This window comes from Cyrtonyx montezumae, unplaced genomic scaffold, assembly GCF_038088225.1.
Source record: "Cyrtonyx montezumae isolate F1298 unplaced genomic scaffold, pur_monq_1.0 scaffold_3, whole genome shotgun sequence".
NCBI classification, from domain to species: Eukaryota; Metazoa; Chordata; class Aves; order Galliformes; family Odontophoridae; genus Cyrtonyx; species Cyrtonyx montezumae.
The window spans coordinates 60665768-60687492 of NW_027072034.1; the positions used below are offsets into that span (position 1 = coordinate 60665768).

General features: G+C 42.0%; 2 protein-coding genes across 7 annotated transcripts in view; one reads left to right on the top strand and one right to left on the bottom strand.

Moving 5' to 3' along the window:
• TIAM1 (TIAM Rac1 associated GEF 1) overlaps window positions 1–20584 on the top strand; it is a 126690-nt gene extending 106106 nt beyond the window's left edge. For 5 of the 6 annotated variants that reach the window (XM_065741791.1, XM_065741790.1, XM_065741793.1 and 2 more), the window contains 12 exons: window positions 4441–4620; window positions 5051–5119; window positions 5411–5536; window positions 7463–7571; window positions 9695–9874; window positions 9999–10117; window positions 11881–11989; window positions 13129–13187; window positions 14300–14402; window positions 15156–15243; window positions 16059–16231; window positions 18191–20584. In XM_065741791.1, coding sequence (XP_065597863.1) covers window positions 4441–4620; window positions 5051–5119; window positions 5411–5536; window positions 7463–7571; window positions 9695–9874; window positions 9999–10117; window positions 11881–11989; window positions 13129–13187; window positions 14300–14402; window positions 15156–15243; window positions 16059–16231; window positions 18191–18663 — 1788 coding nt within the window. In that variant the 3' untranslated portion in view covers window positions 18664–20584. Of the gene's footprint in view, window positions 1–793; window positions 881–4440; window positions 4621–5050; window positions 5120–5410; window positions 5537–7462; window positions 7572–9694; window positions 9875–9998; window positions 10118–11880; window positions 11990–13128; window positions 13188–14299; window positions 14403–15155; window positions 15244–16058; window positions 16232–18190 lie in introns of those variants that run through there. The other variant, XM_065741794.1, reaches the window with a different exon arrangement.
• BACH1 (BTB domain and CNC homolog 1) overlaps window positions 1–21725 on the bottom strand; it is a 506041-nt gene that overhangs the window by 123339 nt on the left and 360977 nt on the right. The gene's annotated exons all lie outside the window — the stretch shown is intronic.

Consider the following 21725-nt stretch of genomic DNA (forward strand, 5'->3'; position numbering starts at 1 on the left):
AACAAACTGGTAATCAGTTATAATACTGCAGGACATCCGTTTCTCCTTGTTTTTAATTTAAGGCATCTGCCTCTTGAAATTGGAGCTAATTACCCTGCAGCACTTGTGCTTTGGGGAGCATGCTGTAATGTCAGTGTGTGTTCATGTTTGTACTACTTAGATATTTTTTCTAAGAAAATAGGACATTGTCTCTGTGCAACATTGTTGAAGACCAGAATTATTAAGTCTCAAAACCTTCAGCCTGCTGCAATGAATGTGAAAGGATTAGAATGAGGATTTGAGGGGTAGGTTTTCCAGCAGTGTAACTGGCTTTTTAAAGTTCCTTTAATTCTCTGCCTCTGTCCCCTCAGACATTTAATATTCTTAGGCAGTGCGGTTCATAGCCAATTGGCTCGTGCTCCACCACAGGCAAGAGACATTTATATTCCAGGGCTGCCTTCACCTCCCCTTTGCTGCGTTTCAGCCTTTCTGCTGAAATTATGTTTCCATGAAAAGAAGTGTTACATCTTCAGCTGCGACTCCTGGCCAGCTTTTAATTCCAGCTGATGTGATGAGTGAATGAGGCCCACAGCAAACAACACACGAGGAAAGGCACCGCCTGGATAAATACGGTCACTGGCCCTTCTTGTTAACGCGTGGCTGTCTTCTGCATGTCTCAAGTGAGCACCGCAGGATCTCTCTCTGGAGTGGGAGAGCATTTCGGATCAGCTGAATATGTGGGGAGCTGGGATTTTTCTCACAGCTGAGGCTGGAAGAACGGAGTGACAGTGCTGGCAGCACTGCCTTCCTGGCGATGTCGGCTCTGCGGAGAGTTAACCGTAAACTCAAGAATGAAAGCGCTGAGGGATCCGGCGACTCTCTGTACCGTATGCTGTATTTGGTGAGCAAACCTGCTGCTAGTCTTAGGAATTAACAGCTAAGCAAATTTTCATGCTGTTTTCATTTTAAGGTTATAGATTTGAGGCTGAGCTGGAATGCGTATATCCTGCAGAGGTGTTTTGTTATTGTGCAGTGTCATTAACGGTTCTGCCAGTGCATGAGAGGGTGCGGTTTGCCTGGGTTTAGTTTGGGAGATCAGTATTGCTTCAAGTTTGCTGTGTGGTGCAGAGCAGAGGTGCTGCATGCAGTTTGAGAAGGCATTCTGTTTGATGCCCCCGCACCCATGTCCTTCTGTAAGGTGAGCACAAGAGAAGATTGCAGTCCACTCCCACAACTATAGGGCAGGCAGCCAAACCTCCCATCTGTGGGCATTGTTAATATGCTCAGTGAGTTAAGGACTTGCTTCTCCTGCATCGGAAGGATGTGAGCTTAGCTCCTCTGCTGAGTCCCCTGTAGAGGTGGGGTTAATATACTGGCAAAGCAAACCTCATCTTGCAGTCCCATTGTGCAAGCAGTCTAGCTTCTGTCAAAGTTGCTGGATGGAACTGCTGGCAGATCTGTGCCTAAAATAATTCCACTAATTCTGTAAAAATTTCTGTTCAGTACCAGTTGGCAAACAGAGCTGGTGTTGGTAGACAAAGGGATCTGTTTCTGTTCCAGGCCTTCCCTGTTCTGTCATTTTTTTCTAGGAAAATGGGGACAGAGGTGCTTTTGTTTGTACTGGTTGAAAGTTTTAAGCAAACAGCTATGTTCTGAGCATCACTGGGTCCAATATGCACCTGTTTTCTCTCTAGCAGTTCATTTTTAAACATGAGGTAGAAAGGATTGTGTTCTGGAATGAAACAGTTTGTTCAGTGAACAAGCAAGGGAGCAGGTTTGTGAAGGTAGATATGCTTGAGTCTTTCTGTCTGCCTGGAGAGTACAAGATGTACTTGTAGGGAAATGAACAGAAGATGCAAGGCATGGAAGTGGCAGGGCAGAAGTCAGAGTTGCTGCTGGCTGGAGCAGGCTCTGGGTGAGCATTGCACAGAGCATGCACACGTGGAGACAAGGCTTCTAAAAGTCTCTGGAGCTCCAATTTGGCACATGGATGAAGCGCTCTCTCCAGATCAGAACCTGTGCCTGTGTGACAGTTATCCAGTTCTCAGTCACTTGTTAGCATTCTGCTGATGTTCCATAGTCTTAAGTGGATTTGCACTCTCTTTTTCTGGGTGACCCATCTTTCCCTGCTGCTTAATGCACAGTGAGCTGTCTGCAGGCTGTCACACAACAAACTGCTGAAAACACTTGGGTTTTTGTGGAGTTTGATGCAATACCATGTTCTGTATTCTGTAACTATTTTTAGTTGCACACTTGACTCTTAAAATACAATGCCACTGGAAATGACTTCCTCAGATTATTTTTTTCAAGAATCTCTGAGGAGAAACATGCCTGTTCTGGGTCTGTGCAGGCTTTCATTCACTACTGTTAACTGTCAGTTCTTTGTCCCTTTCCAGCAGAGCAGGTAACTCAAGCAGTTGTTTTTTGGCACTGCCACTGAAGCCAGGCGTTAATCTACTGTGCTTTTTAGATTTTAAGCTGTTGAGATCAAGATTATATGTATTGAAACATATTGCAAACTTAGCTTAAAGGTTTGGGCTTACTTTGTACTTATGAGTCTGGCAAGCATAGACAGAAATACATGGAATTACTTTGACTGATAAATCTTATATTCACTGACATGTTCTGTTACCAGAAAGTCAATTAGAAATGATCTGTCTTGACTCCCTATATTTTTAACCATTCTTTTTCTTTCTGTCTGATCTGAGCTTAAATCTCATACTACAGATGAATATTTTCCCTGTGAGCAGCCATGTCCGAGAGGTATTTTTGTATAGACAACTACCATTAGTAATTGCTTACAGTTGTGTCCTTAAGAAAATTATCCTTTGCATAACAGGCACCTTTACTGAGATGCCTTGTAGTGGGATAGTTAGGTGAGCATTTACAGCCATAAGACACCTTTAAGGAAAACAAATGTTTGATGACTGGGTATTAGGAACGATTTCTTCATTAGAAAGAGCAGTGAGGCAGTGGCACAGGCTGCCGAAGGAGGTGGTGGAGTCACCATCCCTGGAGGTGTTCAGGAACTGTGTGGATGTAGCACTGAAGGATGTGGTCAGTGGGCATGGTGGGTGCTGACGTTTGGACTAGGTGATCTTAGAGGTCTTTTTGAGCCTTAATGATTCTAATCTATTATTCTGTGTAAGAAAATCCCTTGCTTGCCACTAAAATGGTTAATATTCTTGAGCCTCAGGACCTTATGGTCTTGCAGGTGAACAGGTAGGAAAATAATGATGTGTGAGCAAGTGATACAGCTTAACAAATGCAGAGATTTATCTGGCACTTGAATCATCACAAAGGTGTGAGGTGGTTTGGGTAGTTCAGGTCCCTGATGATACTGGCTGTTGATACTGGCTGGTGTGAATGATCTCCCAGTGTGCAGGACTGTCTCCAAACTGTGAGGTGGTGGTGTGCTTTTTCTTTCCTTCCTTCCTTTCTTCTCTTTCCTTCTTTCCTTCTTCTCCCCTTTCCCTACATGTTTTCTGTTTGAACAGGATAATTTGGCCTTCTTGTGTTGTTTCAGTGTGGACTGGAGAGATATAGAGGCAATGCTGGGAAGCCTTTAAATCTGGGTTAAGATACCATGACAGGATTAAACACAGAAGGTTAGAGAGGTGTGATCAAGTAAAGAAGCTCCTTTCCCTCCTGTGCCCTCACTGAGTCTCGGGGATGGAAGGAGATAGGGCATGCTGCTATGCTGGCAATCCTAGAAGCCTGGGACTGTCGTCATTGACACCAGAGACTGTACCTGCTCCAAACTTTGCAGTGAAATGAAAGATGCAAGCAGGTGATCTAAGGCGAGGAGGTGAAAGGAGGATAATTCTCTCCCTATATAGACATAATTAAACATTAAAGAAACCAATGAGATGTAGCAGCTTTGAAAATCCTGATGTCTGGGGAAGAAAGTCATGCTGCAAGGTGTGTTTCCAGACCCAGAACAAAAACGCAGTTACTTTCCAAAGAGCATGCATTTGAAGCCTGAGGCTTTGGTTACCCAGATGGCTCTCCTCCCCTGAAAAACAACACAAAGGTTTCTATTGCCACATTGTCTCTTTGGCTGTACTGATACAGCCATTTACAGGACTGTTGCAAACAAGGTTAGGGAACTGGAGGAAGGTTTGGGTGTTTTGATGGCACTATCATTTTTAGTTCTCACTCTCAGACCCCTTTGTTTATTTGTTTCAATCCTAAATGCTAGACAAGCCTGTTGAAGTTCATGTTTGTCTGAATCCAGGCAAGTTACCAGATAACTCTTCCGCTGACTTGAATTATGCAACTCTTTTTCCTTTACCCTTGGAAACTGAATGATAAGATAGATACATATATATGTGAAATAATATGTGTACTTCTGGACTTAGGTGACTGCAACTTCGTAACAGCAAAGGCTTCTCAACACCTTCGTTTCCTATAAATCCTGCCTCAATTATTACCACTGGCCTTTCCTCTTTCTTTTTAAAGAGTACAGAGCAGGTCGCTGCTTTCTGTCGCAGTCTTCATGAAATGAACCCTTCTGACTCAAGTGCTCATCCTCAGGAATTCATAGGACCCCAGCTGGCCACCATGAGACAACTCACAGATGCAGATAAACTGCGAAAGGTCATCTGCGAACTTCTCGAAACAGAGCGCACCTATGTCAAAGTAGGGAATTCTGATATGTTGTTTCAGTCTGCTAATGTTTCTCCTTCTGGAAAGCCTTATTAGTCTCTTCCCTACTTCAAGTCCTATTTTGTGGATGATTCTCTTACCAGATTCTGCAATCTCACTAGAAAAGTAATCTAAACAAACCTCTGAAATAAGTAGGCATTCAAAACTGATGTTCTGTATTTGAAATTTCTTTACTTGACTGATATGCAGAGGAACCACTGTTTCACTGTCTGTGAAATCTTGGATTGATTTTCTTAGTAAACCTGTGTCTCCTCTTACACGGTCATAGATTCAGTGAAATCTGACTCGTCTTATGTGTGGGGAAGAAAAATCCATACACTAGGGAAACTGTGATCTTAACCACTTTAGTAAATATTCAGGGAATTCAAGGAACCAACATGGGAATCTTTTTCTGAATTTTTAGGACCTGAACTGTCTAATGGAGAGATACCTGAAGCCTCTACAAAAAGAGACATTCCTCACACCAGATGAGGTATGTTAACTGGTGCTTATCTTTTTGTTAGATAGCTTGCACCCCCCCACACCCCTAAATTTGCTTATCTCAGTGAGCTATGTTAGAAATTTTGAATTCCATTTCTTTTAAAATATCTCGTTGAGCAGAGTGTAAAGGTACAGTAATGGATAGTTTGTGTTTTTTATCGTAGACATTACTCTTGACTGTACAACTGGACTGAGAATTACTGAAGTTCTAGAAGGCATGATGTAGTTGCAAAGTGATCTTAACAGTGGTATTTTCAGCATGTTGCTTTTTTTCTCTTCTTAGCTGGATGTTCTCTTTGGGAATCTGACTGAAATGGTAGCATTCCAGGTAGAATTCCTGAAAACTCTTGAAGATGGAGTAAGGCTGGTTCCAGACCTGGAAAAGCTTGAAAAAGTTGAGCAATTTAAGGTAAACTCATTTTCTATGTTCAGAGTGGGCTTACACTATACTGTTATAATAAGTGATGGGATATATAATAGAAGTTGTCCTCTAACACTCTTTATTGTATTTGTTTTACTTACTGTCACTCTTTTTGTGAAAACCAGCATCTACTTATGCTTGAGATTGGTTGCTAGCTAATGCTGAGCTGTTGGAATACCATCCTGCTATTTGCTTCGTGTTACATATAGCTGTACAGAGCACTAGAAGTATGTAACACCATGTGTTTTGCGATGCTATTCTTGCTCTTCTGTCAGATTTCTTGTCTAAAGCTGTAAAGAAAAACTAGAAATGGAATATTACATAACATCTTTGTTCTGACAAGTCTAATATAGTAGTTCAGAAGCCCACTGGGGCTATGGTACAGAATATAAATTGAGTTCTGCAGTTAGGCTTCTTGAGCACACCAGAACTATATAGCAAATGCTTCTGAGTGTCAGCATTTGTCTATGAAAGATAGAAGTGTAAACTAAAGGCATATATATTTTATTAAAATATGAAAAAAAGAAAAAGAAAGTGCAGCAATAGTTTTGTGTCTTCTGTAGTACTGGATGTACTAGATTTCTGACAAGCAGTTGAAACGGTGTTTAGTCTTTAGGGAACTTTTTCATGCTTAGACAGCTCACCTTGGTAGAGGACAGAATGTTGTGGTGAATAATAATAATTCCACTGGGATTCCACTTTGAGTAACTTACAGCCCTGGAAGAACTGCTGACAAAAATTGTCTTTGTGTGTGTTCCTGTGCTTTTTGCTGTCAGATATTCATTTAAAATCAGCATCAGTCATGAATGCTGCTGTCCTCTAACTTCTGTTTTGTAGAAAATGTGCCTTTAATGGAGAATGCAAATACACAGCCTTTCCTACTAAAAAAAAAAAAAAAAAAGGTTTAATCACTGTTTTGAGCTTAAAGACAGAAATTAGGAAGAATCCTCCTTATGGAGAGAATTCTATTCTGAGCAAGGCTATTTCTACCTTTCTATGTAAAATGTGCATCATATTCATTTCCGCTTCTGTCCTGTAGGCGTGGCCTGAAAGCCATTGCAAAATGAGATGTCTGGACTTGGTTTCAGTTCCTCAGTTTGCTTCCCTCTGCTGACTGTAGACAAACTGCCTATATGTTGTCCCAGCTCCTTCCACCCCATGCTGTTGTTACTTGGTGGGTGGTGGAGGAAAGGCTTGAGTGCGGCATAAACATCTGAGGAAAGCATTATGTTTGCACCATAACACAAACTGATTTTCAGCAGAGTAGGGACTGTGTTTGTGCAGAGGGATACTAGTTCTGCTTGAAGTTCCTCAGTGTCTGATCCACTGTGAATTTGGATACACCGAGTCTCTTCTATGGTGTCTGGCCACAGGAACATTTTAAACTCAGGCATTTATAGTTCTGGAGCTGTGAAGCTACTTCCTCTTTAGTCTATGGTGTCTGCAGATCAGCCTGACTGAGAATGCAGCTAATGGTGTTAGTCATGTAGCCTGCATCCAAGCTGGATTCTAGCACCAAGGCCAGTCCTATTTTCTGTTACGTGGTGTGAAAACTTTATAAAAAATCATTATCTGTCATGTGAAAGCTAAATAGAAACCTGCCATCCCACTCCTGCTTCTCTCTTCTTCCCTTGTGCTTCTACCCCATAATACAGGTAAGGGAAGAAAACCCCATTCTCACTCCTCCCATCTGCCTTGCAAGACATCACTGTATTGTTGCTCTGACCTTTCTCTGCTGGTAGAGGCTCCCAGTTGGGAACCATGATTGATACTTAAGGCAGCGTTCAGAAAAGCAGTGTTTTCACAGAACCCTCTGTGAAAGTCCCTTATTTGCTAGCTGGCTTGACTTTAGGTGACTTTCCAGAAGGGAAAATAACTAGCTGGTCTTCACATGCCTTTCTTTTTAAATCCTAGAAAGTCCTGTTTTCCTTGGGTGGATCCTTCCTTTACTACGCCGACCGTTTCAAGCTGTACAGTGCCTTCTGTGCCAGCCACACGAAAGTCCCAAAAGTACTGGTGAAAGGTAGGAGCGGAGTGCTGGACAGACAGACCAGAGAGAGATGTGGCAGTGATGTGCTGGTTTGGGCTGTCACAGATGACTGTGTGAGTGTTGAAATGTGGCTACTGCACACCAGACCATGCAGAGATTTGTTATGGAGAGTTGGGGGCTCGTGTGCATGGTTGTGCTCTGTGTGTTCTCACAGTGATAGGGAAGTCAGCCTGTCGTGCCTGACAGGCTTACAGAGAGCTCTGTCCCACAGATGTTTGTGGACCACCACTGATGTAACCCAAGTAACTCTTTACAAAAGGTAATTAACCTCACATGCAGTTTTTCCTCCACTTCTCCAAAACATTAAATTCCCCTTCAGTCATATGGGGAGTAAGAAGTTCATCACTGGGCAGTGTGGCTTGCACTAATGGATCACTGCATACTTTGTAATCGGAACTGGTGATGACCTCTGGATCCTCTTAGAGTGTGTGCAGTGAATCCATGCTCATGACAATTCCATTAGAACTCCAGCAAATGTGGTTGAATACTGACAGCTGCTAGGAGAAGATCAGCTTGTGAGACTGTTTTATGGAAGCTGTCTAAATATTTTAACTGCACTGTGCTTTCTCTTCTCTCTCTTCCTCCTCTTGCTTTCGATCCAATTTGCCTGAAAGGTTTCCATGTATAAATTCCTACCAGAGTTTGGCTTCCTGAGATGGAGATAAATGAACTATGGTCTGGCATATAAGTGCTCATGGGCCTCCTTGCCTTGGAGGGATGTTTTTTGCCCCGTGAAAGTGTTAATCTCTTAGAGTTAGCAGTGCTTCATGCAATTAATTTCTGGCTGAAATGTTAAATAAACAGATGGTTCCAGTTGTAGGAACAATGCCTTTAAAAGGAAAGCTCTTGATATGAAAGAACACCTGGATGTCTGTCAATACAAAGCTTATGTAGGTTGTTTATTTGGTTTGTTTCTGTTGTGCAGGTTGTTTCTTTTTTTTCTCATTTCTTTTTGTAAACTCCCATTTGCCATGCTGCAGAGAATAGTTGGCAGCTCAGTGGAATACATGAATAAATGATTTGTTGCTAGTCACATTCATGCTTTCTTTTGCAATCTGTTTGACCTTAAATGCTAAGAGCATAGAGCAGGTAGTTCTGGCTGTTTTGTTTTGTTGTTTTTTGCTGACTGTATTTGTAAATGAAGAATGGTTGTGTTTGAATTATGACGTAAACAGAACTTCAAATTTGATTCCAGAGATAAATCTCTTAAAAAGCCTGGGAGCATATTTCACGTGTAAATTGGTGTCCTCAGCTGAGGTGCAGGTAGCTTTTGGATTTGAAGCTGAAGTTGCTTTATTGAAATCAGATGACTGATGGAGGAAGGAAAAATAAAACCAAACTACAGTCACCCAACCAACAAAACACCCAACCTCTGCAGGGATCGTTACTCTCTTAAAAGCATTTGTGGGGATTATTTTTGTACTGAATAACTTGTATGTCTAAAAAAGTGACTTTATCTATGCTTCACTCTCTGTGTTTATGTTCTAGTAGAAGAAGCAACAGTCAAAATGGTATTTCCATAAATTTGGTAGTGGTAATGTAGAAAAGATAATAGCAATCAGGTACCCAGTCTGCCTGCACTCTCAAAATGTGATGTATACATTTACTGCCTCCTGCCTCCTATTAGTTCTTGGTTTGTTTATTATGTTTTACTGTCTATTTATGCACTTTAAGGTGTAATGAGGTGAAAAAGTAACCATACTTGCTGATATTGTGTGTTTGCCTGTCAGACTAGACGATCACTATGACTTCTTACAAATTTCTGATTTGAGCCTTTTTTTAAAGGAGACAGGTGATCTAAAATAGCTTCAGGGCCAGAAATGCTGTGTATAGTGAAACTACACTGGGTGCAGTATACCCAGTTTTGGTACAGCAGGTAGCTTACTTGATATTAACTCATAAATAGCGTCTGTGTGGCAAAGTGACAATAGCACAAAACCTGAAATGCATAATTCCAATAACAGTGATCAACTGATAAATCTGCAGTGCCTTGCAAAATGTCTACAGATAAATGAATTCAACACTCAAAAAGTCACTTTCTTGGGACAGCTGTTATGATTTTTGATGTATCCAATTTCTTCGTTTTAATCTTCTAGCCAAGACTGACACTGCTTTCAAGGCATTTTTGGATGCTCAGAATCCCAGACAGCAGCACTCCTCCACTCTGGAGTCTTACCTCATCAAACCCATCCAGAGGATACTGAAATACCCTCTCCTGCTGAAGGAGCTATTTGCTCTGACTGATGTAGACAGTGAAGAACATTATCACCTTGATGGTACGGAGCTCACATACATTCCTCTTTCCTGTTTAACTTCTGGTCTGGAGCCCTTCTCCTGCCCTTCCTCTCAGAGGTTTAAGAATACTTTTCATCTATTCCCCCTTCTCTCTCTCTTCTCTAGTGGCCATAAAAACAATGAACAAAGTTGCCAGCCATATTAATGAAATGCAAAAAATCCATGAAGAATACGGGGCAGTGTTTGACCAACTCATAGCAGAACAAACAGGAGAGAAAAAAGAGGTAACAAACAATATTTAAATAAAACTCAGCTGTTGTTTTGGTGTCTGTAGTGTGAATGTTAAATTTTACCAAATAGTTACCTTTCCTGCTGTGTTGTTGAAGTAGTTCCTGTGCAAAGAAGTAAATCTCAATCCAGTTAAAAAACTGTTTCTCTGTGTACAGTTCAGTGAGTAGGACCAACGTAAAGAAGTGCATTAATTCACCTTGAAGGTTGTGCTTGACTCAGAGTCCTAGTTCAACTTTTTTAACGTCCGTATCTTGGTTCTCCTCTCAGCATAATCTCACCCCACCAGTCTGAGTAGATGGATGTCCTGAGACAAGTTCATTTCTTTAATTGTTTTGAAGAGATCAAAGTGAGATACAGTGTGTAAGAAACTGCTATTTCTGATTCAAAGTGTGTTAGTGGGCTCGATGTATGAGTGTCCTGTACTTCAGTCCAGATCTTTCAGAGTGCTTACTGAAACACCTGAAGATTGAATGTGCTCAGTCTTAGCTGCAGAAACCCGTGGAAGATGTCTTGAGGTTTCAAACTGAGAGGCGGATTGCCCATTTACTGAATAAAATGTAGGCCTGCAGTCAAACAGTGCAGTGAAGGAGAGTAGTGTGAAGTAATGGGCAAGGTCAGGAGAGACTTGAGGAAAAGGTGGAGACATGCTGAAGCTTAGTGCTGTAGAGCTAGCATGAGCTGTGGTATGGGTGAATGCTAGAGAGACACGACCATAAGAAGTAATGATAGTAGGGTTTTGCCAGCCACTGGGGTGAAGGTCAAACCTAATGTGCAAATACAGGACACAGGTAGTTTGGGACTGAATGGTCCTGGGAAAGTTTTGGGTGAGCAACTTGTGTAACAGCAACAGAAAGAAGCAAGTGGTAGGTAGAGGGCAGAAACCAGGTGCCCTTGGCACAACTGAGCTGATGCTGGCCACGAGGAGTTGGGAGAATGGGTCAGGACTTCTGTTTGCAGAACAGTTGTGGCTTGGTGTTAATTTGGGAGAGGAGACAACAAACATATCTTAGCATTGCTCTTGTTTTCAGGGTTTTTTGTTGATGATATCTGTGATATCCTTTTGCAAAAGCCAAACTTCACTGGGAGAAGGGTGGAGGAACAGTGAGATGGCCCCGAGTCTGGGGGTTGCTCTTGAATGATCACTTTGGGAAAAGTGAAAGTCAAAGATCTGGTTGCTGCAGTGGCAATAGTATGCATATCCCAACAGTTGTTAAGAGCTCCATTATTAGTCCATTTACATCATTATGATTTCCACAGATAAAACTTTGGGGGGAAATCACAAACTGTGGAAACATTGAGGGGGAGGTTGCTTTGACTACTTCGCCTGGTGCTATCTTTGAACTTTACCCCAAACTGCATGTGTGTGTGGGAGGATGCTTAAATGTTCAAACAAAATACCATGAAGCTGGTAAGGAGAAAGATGGCAAAGGAGCAAACAAAAAACACAAAGGGAAGAGTTTATTTTTTTGTCATTTTGCCAGCTCTGGCCTCCTATAAAATTTTGAGAGCCAGGCTGAGTCTGACTTCTCCTTATTTATGCCCTCCAATTAAAGATTTACACGTCTACTGCCATCTGTCAGTCTGTTTGCACACACTTGCAGTCATATAGTTAAATCACTTATTCAAAAAATCTACTTGTGTTTTGTTTGTTTGTTTAAGAATTAAGTCCAGGAAAGTTTTCTTGAAGTGAAGTTCAAGAGGGAAAACCTTGGACTGAAATACACTGTTTCTTTGTACATGTGTTTGTGATTGGCAGGTTGCAGATCTTTCCATGGGAGATTTGCTCTTGCATAACACAGTGATATGGCTTAATCCTCCTGCTTCACTAGGGAAATGGAAGAAGGAACCTGAGCTGGCAGCATTTGGTTTGTATCCTAGTAATTTTGTTTCAGATGTGTGAGAAACTGTATCATGTTCCTTACCAGATATTTGTTGAATGTAGTTGAGCATTGTCTTCTGTAACCCTGGCTGGATCTTAAAGCTGTACTTGTCTTCTGCTGGAATGGTCAAATTCTCTTCCGTGTTCGTCGAATTCTGGTAGAAAAAAATTGGAGGTGATTGCTATAATAGTGCAAGAGATATTTAAACCCATATTCCAGGCTATTGAGAACTATGCAGAAGGATATCTGCATCTGAAAAGATACATTTCAGTAGTCCGATATATGCTATGTAACTTCTTCTCACCCTGTTGAATGGGGTTAAGGCTTGAAGAGGTTTTGCCTTTTTCATGCCTTTTGCCAAAAATGTTTTGAGTGTCTAAACTTCAGAGGGTACTTAAAGCTAAGCCAGGACTCCAGGGGAATTGCTTCGGAGTAGTCTGTCTTCCTTCAAGTACTGTGTCTTGGGTGGCCAGATGAGAAGTTGAAGATGCTGTTGGCATAGATTTCAAGATCTTTCCACTGCATTGAAGCATGACCCGTTGCAAAGTTCCTGGAGTGCTTATGTTGGCAAGTCATGTACTTGTTACTTGCAGAGTTAAGTCAAGCTAAGCAGTGCTTGTTAGGCTTTGTTTGTTATTAAAGTTTCATATGCCATGGGTTTTTATGTTGCTGTTTTCAGAAAGCTGTGCAGGTTAGAAAGCCATTGATTTCGATTTTATTTTTGTTTTGTACCAAACAGCTTAAGAATGAGGAATCTTTCATCTTTGTTCTGAAGAACATAAAAAAATTGACTGCTTTGCTGTGAGCTGGGAAACCTGGTCAAACCTTGAAGCTGAGTAGCCTTCATGAAAGCTGCTGGGAACATGCAGCAACTTTAAGTACTCCCAGCAGCTATAAACTGATTGAATAAAATGTCCAAAATTAAGTGTCTATGTAGTAGCCTGTGTTTGTGTGCTAAAAGCTGTTGAGATTGGGCTTTTTTGATAGGATGACTCATGCCTCTTTCACTCAGTTAAGGGCTTTCAGAAGAGCTGAAATGTCTATGTGCTTGGGCATATAGGAGACTTATTCCCAACCTTATTTACTACATGGCTTTTTTTTTTTTTTTTAACTTTCTTCTCCAGTGTTCAAAACTGCTGTGGTCCTTGTGTACAAGGATGGTTCCAAACAGAAGAAGAAACTTGTAAGTTGGGTGGACCATTTCTGTGCCACTGCATACATTTGTAGCAGTTCAGTAAACCAGATTTGCTTTCCATAAAGCTGTGATGCCCATGTATGCTTTTGCATATGTGATCCCTTGTTCACTACTGTGCAAACAAGGATTTGAGGAATTCTGAGTGGCTTCCTATTCAGCCTGAAGCCAGCTTTGCAAATGTTCATTTAATTCATCCTTTGCTCTCTGCTGGGCTCTTCATGTTGCTTACCACATCCATTCCATGCTGTGGAGTGGACTTTCATGGAACAAGGTACCACCCTGAGCATGTCTGTTGTGTTTGGCTTTTCAGTCAGAGTATACAAATCAAACATGAGAGCTGTCAACTTTCTTAGTGAAACATGATGCCTTTGCTTCAGTCCTGGCTGTTAGTTTCTGCACATTTAAAACGCCACTGAACAAGTGCTGTCTGCTCTTGGCAAATTAGGTATGCCTGTACTGTGTATCAGTGGATCCTTCTGAAGTCAGAATGTAAAGATATACCTAACAGTGAAGACATGACTTAGTACAGCAGGGAACATATTTTATAGTATTACATGAAACGCGTGACTTGCTGCAGCGCGGAACGTATTTTATTATATTACAGGAAACACTTTGATTCCCACATACATCATAAACTTCTTCCCAGTGCAGTGACGGAGCAGTGGCACAGCTGCACAGAGAGGTGGTGGAGTCTCCTTCTCTGGAGACGTTCCAGACCCGCCTGGACGCCTACCTGTGCAACCTGGGCTGGGGAGCTGCTTTGGCAGGGGGTTGGACTCGATGATCTCTAGAGGTCCTTTCCAACCCCTACAATTCTGTGATTCTTTAAACCAAAAGTGTGACCTGAAATGCTTGTCTAAGTCAAATGATTTTTTAAGGCATTGACAAGAGTTCGTTGGCCAAATGGTTGCTTTTGTCCAGAATTTAACAAGACTTTCACAGAAAGGCACTTTAGTGTTGCTGGTTGCTAAGATGATGCAGAGAACAAAGAACTGCAACAAGCCTCTAGCTGGACATTTTCAGTGCATAGCAATGACAACTTAGATATCTGAATATGACAAGTTATCTCATTTCTTAATGGTGTTTTGAAATTCTCCCAGGGAGGATCACATAGAGCTTCAATTTATGAAGACTGGGATCCATTTCGCTTTCGTCACATGATACCTTTGGAAGCACTGCAGGTTCGAGCATTGGCAAGTGCAGGTAATGTTCCAGCTGCATGAAATTGGTAATCCCTTTAATGTTTGTTTTGGGGATGTTCATTGACTATCTGGTGTTTGTCCTTAGCACAAAGTGTGTGCAGCTCTGGGGACCTGAGAATGGAATCCACAATCACAACATCAGTAAAAACCATGGAGAGAAATGAAGGGACAGAAGCTCCAATTTTCACCTTGTCAGTATTTTTCTGAAGGCAGTTAAGGTTTTAGAGAAACTGAACAAAGTTGCTCCTGGCTCTGATTCATTTTGTCCCTCTTCTAGAGACTTGAAGGAAATCTTGCAGCTATGAAACAACAGAGCTAGTGAATTCTTTCTTTTGTGGAAGATGACATATGGCAGTGAAAGTTATTAAGACTTCAAGATTTTTATAATATATTCTCCCGTTCTACTGCATAAGTAAAGTGGAAGGAACATATGACTTAGCTGTCTGCAGAAGTTACACCTCTAAGATATGGCTATACTATATGGAATACCTGAGAAGCCATTTTTTTCTGTTACTTTTATAGTACTGAGTGAGTGCATATGAAGCTTTACTAGATTTTAGCCAACTTACGTGTCTGTTGTTTCATTGACCACTTGCCCACTGCTGTTTTTCATCCATGAATTAATATTATTTTCAGCACATGATTCATTGTACCACGCAGCCTTACACCATTTTTCAGGGTTGTGGTATAAATATTCTAACTGAGGTTAAACGTGAGAGACTGTTGTATGAAGTGCTGTTTCCTTTTGCTTTAGATGCAGAGACCAATTCTGTGTGCGAGATTGTCCACATTAAATCTGAGTCTGAAGGCAGGCCAGAAAGAACGTTTCACCTTTGCTGTAGGTAAGTGTATTTCCGTATCTTCCAGTGGCAGCTGCATTCCTGGATCCCAGCTTGCCTATGTCATTCATCTGAGGCAGTTTGGGAACTGCCTGGGGTTAAAAGTAGGAAGAGGGTGTTAGAACCTTTATGAAACTTTATCTAAGATAAAGGCATATGTTTGATCAACCTCGTGCATTTATAGGAATGTCCTTATTATAGTTTTCCTTTCCCAAATCTATATCCAATTAAACTCCTGGGTCGTTGTGCCAGGTAGCTGCTGATGTGTCTTGTTCAGCTGGTGCCTTTCATGCCAAGTTCCAGCTACTGTCCTTAGGGAATTAGCCTTTCCTTAGATGAATTTTGTCCATCTTTGTTGTGGTGGTTGCCCCATTGTGTTTTAGACTTTGAATGAGAACTTGCAAACTTGCCAGGGTCCAACAGAGCTGATACCAGGCCAAGTCCCACTACTAAGCTGTACAGATCTGCAGGATTTCTTGGTGTGTGATTACAGGCTACAAACTGAGATTTGATTAGTCACCGCAGGTCAGCTTAATGTTTGTCAGACCGAACAAAGAGTGTGGTTGGTTTTGGAGGGGCAACATGATTTGTTAATAAAAATGTATCTGTTTTCTTTGGTATCTGTTGTAATAACTATAGATTTGGCTTTGTCTTGAAAATACTATTTTAAATAGAGTGTTCTTGAGATGAAATGCATGCCAGTCCACTTGGGGTTTTAAATTACAGTACTTATTATGGTCATTAATTATCTCATTTACAGTGAGCTTTTAGCAGTTTGCAAGAAGTAACTGCCTCTTGTATTCTTTCCTCTTTTTCAGTTCACCAGAACACAGGAAGGACTTTCTGAAGGCAGTGCATTCGATTCTGCGGGACAAGCACAGAAGGCAGCTTCTTAAAACCGAAAGTTTGCCCTCATCCCAGCAATATGTTCCTTTTGGTGGAAAAAGATTGTGTGCTCTAAAAGGTGCAAGGCCAGCCATGAACAGGGCAGGTACTGTAGGGCTACAGACTTTCAAGATCCCAGTAACCCCAGCACCGTTGTAGGATGTAGTGGTGTCTGATACTTGCACATTACCTCTGGCATTCTCTCTTGTGTATGTAAAAAAAAACAACCTGCTGTTTTTTCCATGCTTCACCTCTTCCGGAGCCTTAAATTGTCTCTATTTATCTTGCTTTGCACTCGAGGCTGAGCTTCAGAGTGGTCCTTCTGGCATGGAAGGGAGAAAAGGGATTCCTGTCAATACCAATTGGTTGTGCACTTTAATCTGGAAATGGGTCTCAACTGAAGAAATCAGAAGCCCACTGCATATTTTTTTTTAAACAAAGCATGTAGAGAATTTCTGAACCAACCCAAGCACTTTTAAAGTAAAATGCACAAGAAAGATCTTCGGGGATCTTTCTTTCATCTATCTTTCATCCATCTGTGAGGAATGTGGTTTGAAGAGACAGTTTTTTATGCCCTCCATTTTGGCCTTTTCAGCATTTTGGCTAAAGGCATGTGCTCCTACTTTTCACACATGGAGAGGCATACACTTGATATTGTTATTGTAATGGTCTGTCCTAAGTCATGGATTTTCCTTTTCAGTTGACTTCAGGCAAAAGCAGTGAGAAAATCCCTGAGAGAAACAGGTTTTCATTTTCAGAACACTAGATGATTGAGGGAGGAAACAGTTGCTTCCAACTGAAAAACACACAGCGCTGCTATGTGTTTTGTTCTGGTCTGTTGTTTTTATTTTTTTTCTACTCATTAGATCCAGCAGTGTGGACAATCAGGCTTTCTGTTCCTCTTCTGTAATGGGCAGGCCAGACCAGTAGCATTTTTAGCAGCGTGGCTTCTCACTTGAAGTGATGTTAGCCATCTGCTTCACAGGCGCTTAAAATCATAAGCAGGAAGATTCGAGGGAAGGCCAAATTGCAGTGTTTTTGACAATGCTCCTTCAGTCATCCTGTGGGGCTGATGTGCAGATGCCAAACCTTATTTTGTTTTGGCTTGTCAGTGCATTTGCATGATGAGTTTTGCTGAGATTTAAAATCTTTCGAAGTCCAGACCTTTCTCTATAGTTAAAATTTGCAACTGCTGAGCTGTTATCCTTTGTGCATGTTTTGAGGCTCAGGAATATTAAAATGTAACCCGTGCCCCCCACGCTGTTAGAGTTTAAGGAATATGTTCTGCAAGTGTGAAGGTGCTGTTGAGTGAAGAGGGGAAAGCTATAACCTCACAGTTCACCTGTTTGCAATGGAGCTGAGTGTGTGCACGTAAAGCACTGGGGTGCTGCAGGTCCTCTGGCTGCAGTATTCATCCCCTGCTTTTTGTCTCACGAGCCTCTTAGGACAACATTCCAGCGCAGAAGATGTGAATTTGCTAATTGGGCCATTTGCAAAAGCTAGTAGACCAGCTGATGCTGAGTAAGGAACTTCTGGCAGGCTTGCTCCCTAGTAGGAAGGAAGTGGAGAAGAGGCTAGCACAGCTTGGATAGAAAACACATGAGAAATAAAGCAATGATTCCAGCACCTTTGGTACTGAGGTAGCTATTTGGAATCTTGTAATGTTGCTCCTACCTGAGACAAAGCAGTTTCCCATACTGAGGTGTAAAGCTAGCTGGGTTTTGCTGTGCACTGACAACAGGGTGCTTCTTGCAAGAAGCAGAGCTGCTCAGAGGCACTTTGTGCTGGCTGGTTGCCTACCGCTTAAGGAGGAGCAGTAATTGTGGGCCATTATGCCAGCCATGGATCTGAGTAGCAGAAACCCCTTTTTCAGCTGGAGAGAGACTTGTGCCAAGGATCTGAGTGAAGCCCACAGGGAGGATGCGGAATGACTAGGTCATTCTTGGGAGTCTGCCCGATCGGTGCCTAGCGGTATTAAATAAAGGGCCTTTGGAAGACTAACTTTTTAAAGAGAATTGTACCGTGTGTAAAAAGCCTCTGGGGTTTTATCTTTGTGTGTGCACAGTGTCAGCCCCAAGCAAGTCTCTTGGGAGGAGGAGGCGGCGGCTGGCCCGAAACAGGTTTACCATTGACTCAGACGCCGTCTTCACAAGCAGCCCCGAAAAAGAGCCCCAGCAGCCCACTCACGGTGGGGACACTGACCGCTGGGTAGAGGAACAGTTTGACCTTGCTCAGTACGAGGAGCAGGAGGACATCAAGGAAACGGACATCCTCAGCGATGACGATGAGTACTGTGAGGCCATGAGGGGCGCCGTGGCCGACCGAGACCTTCGGGAGCGGCTGCAGGCAACCTCCATCACGTGCCGCGGAGACCGCTCGCGCCCGCCCATGGACACGCACGCCTCCAGGATGACCCAGCTGAAGAAGCAGGCGGCCCTGACCGGCATCAACGGCGACGTGGAGGGCCACGGCGAGGAGGTCATCTGGGTCAGGCGTGAAGACTTTGTCCCCAGCAGGAAACTGAACACGGAGCTCTAAACCGGTCCCCTTCCCTGCCCAGATGCGTAGGTCTCCCCATCCTGCCCGCCCTCCCTCCCGCTCCCGGCACACCGCTGAGAGCCAGTCCCCGTAGATTGCACACTTGCACACACCATTACGGCAGCTGAATTGGTCTGAAGCCATGCGGCCACACTTTAGGCAACTGTAAAACGCTCAAAACTTGGAACGGAATAACCTTAAGGTCCTGTCTGACGTTACCAAGGGCTTTCACTCTATTTTATTTATTCTAACATAATCAGGGGCTGAAATTAAGTATGGGGAGAATATAATCACTGGAAAACAAATTACTCTGGTTGTCTTAACCTACGTACAGCAAACTAGCTTATACAATAGCACAACAAACAAAAGGGTTTTATAGCCGTAAAATGTCAACCGTAGGTTCATCTCCTGAATGAGGAAACTGCCTTTTTAACGTGTACAGTTGCAGCATTCTTATTACTTTTCCCTCTTTAATTATAAGAGAATATACATGTATTTTAGGAACGTGTGAGGAAAGGTTTGGGATTTCTGTTGTGTTAAGTCCTCTTGGTCTGTGGCTGGTCTAATTTAATGTCAATGTTGGAAGCTCTAGTTTTGCAAAATGTTGTAAAGATGCCAAACTCTCTTAAGAGATCCAAATTTAACACTTGAAGAAATATTTTTTTGTATTTTACCTGAGATGCAGGGGCACAAAGGGATAAGAATTTTACAGTGTTAGCTTAGCTCCACGTCTAGGATACGAGGCTAGCTTTTTGCAGAGGGTTAGGAATGGTGGGTTTTATATTAAAATATGAACTGGAAACTCTTATTTAGGTATAACTTTCTTCAAGAAAAGGATTATTGTATATGTTTGAGGCTGGAGTTTAGTTAGATAATAAAAAGAATAAAATGACACGACTGAATTGTAGCGGAGCAAACTGGTCCATGGTGCAACCTCACTGCCCCTAGGGACGCAGCATCGTGGATTCGTTTGGTCTGCTTTCTCTGACACAGTTTGGGCTTAGGGGACAGGGAATTCATGGCCAAAAAAACTGACCTCATCCATTCTCCTATTGTGGGTGAAACTAGTGTATTTTAATTCCTTTATGAAAGCTTTTCCACTGCAGTAGAATATGAGCGAGTTCTAAACCTCTTCAACATTTTAAACCTTTTATTTAAGCATCTGAAACAGGGTAAAATGTGACTTAAATGGTTTCTAAGTAGACTTCCAAATGCAAAACATAAATAGCACTTTTTTTTCTTAAGATTTGTATAGCTTTTCCCATTTCAGTTTCACCTATGAGGAATAAAAAAAAAAAGGAAAATTATATGAAGTTTTCTTTTTTTTTTTAGTATCTATTGGTGTTTGACACATCAGTAGGTACTTTGAAAACCTGAAATTTTATAATAGCTTTAGGATTATATTTTATAAAATCCACTCTGACTATATTTTAAAACATAACGAAAATTATTCCCCCAGAAATCCATCACTGTCTTTGTGTCCCACTTAGCATATCCCCCTCTCCCCCACCCCTTTCTGGTTTCTGGTGCACTATACTTGTTCTTATGAAAGCTTTCTCTCTTAACCTTTTGCTATCTTCTCATTTCTTTTCGTAAAAGCTTTAGAAAGGTTTCTACACCCTTTGTATGATCACATCATTGTTTTATATCATCTATCTGTCAGTTGTGTCCCAGCATACTAGAAAAGCAGAGATTTTAGCTGTCCTATGCTGTACCCAGTGGAATACAGTCAGTTCTGGAATACTGGAAGGCTGGTACTGCGAAGGTACCATTGTTCTTGTACATAATGTCACGACATGTCTATGTCAAAGGTTCTTATATATTTCTTTTATAAGCTGAAAGAAGGTCTATTTTTATGTTTTTAGTTCTATGAATGGAACGTTGTAAATGCCTGTCAGAAATAAAATATCGGAAAAAACAATCGAAATAGTGGTATGTGTACGTGTGCTCCAAGACAGGTGCACTTCTCAGAGAAAGCAAGTAGGAAGCAAGTCCTACAGCAGCTGAAGCTGTGGGACCCACTCCTTGCCTTTGAAGCCTCCTGTGGAGTCTCTTTACTCTTCAGGTTGCTGCCTCTAATGCCGCGTGCTCTGAGTCTTGTGCAGATGTCCCTTTGGGATGGCTTCACCCCGATGCAGCTCTCAGCAGAGCCCTCATCTCTGCATTTCAGTGGAGTCTGGGCTGTATGGTAAAGAACTGCTCCTTTGACACAGGTGCAGAACTTCGGTTTGCATGCGAGTGAAAAAGCTTACTGGTCTCCCTTCTCTTCTATTGAAAGCTTATTTTTATTTATTTGACTATTTTTTTTTCCCAGTAGAAGAGGCAAGTCTGGAGCCTCACATACTAGAAAGGGGAAAACCAGACTGGAACACCAAATGCTGGATGCAAATACTTTCCCAGTGTGACTAATTACAATACAGTAGTGTATTTGAGTCTGTGACTAACAGCTCTCCCCAAGTCTGTGGAACTGCATCAACTTCAAACAGAGTCTTAGAGCAAAGCATTCCAGTGCTTCATAGTAAATTCACCTGAGAATGAATGAAAATGAAATCTCATTTTAAAGGCCATAACCTTTTTTTTTCCAGATGAGTTCATGTGTTTGCTTGTGTTTACATATGCACATTTTCTCCGTGGTTTAATTTTTGCACATTTCTGTGTGGATCCAGGAGATGGACTCAGTGATCCTTGTGGGTCTCTTCCAGTTTGGGATATTTTATGATGCTGTGATTTACTGACTGGGGATTTAATTTTCCCCTCTTTCAGTCTAAAATCATTCCCTTCTGTCCCATCACTGTCAGACTGTAAGAAGTCAGTTTCCCTCCTGTTTATAAACTCCCCTCAAGTGTTGAAAGGCCACAATGAAGTCCCTCTGGTGTCTTCTCCAGGCTGAATGAGCCCAGCAACCTCAGCTTTGGTTCATAGGAGAGCAGAACTAGGACTCCTCAAGCACAAGCAGTTTGCTTATGCATGTAGATTCTGGCAGACTGGCCCTAAAAGGTGAGTTGGGCAGAGCAGGGATCTGGTTTATTAGAAAACAAGTTTTTATTGCTGCTGTTTCTTGA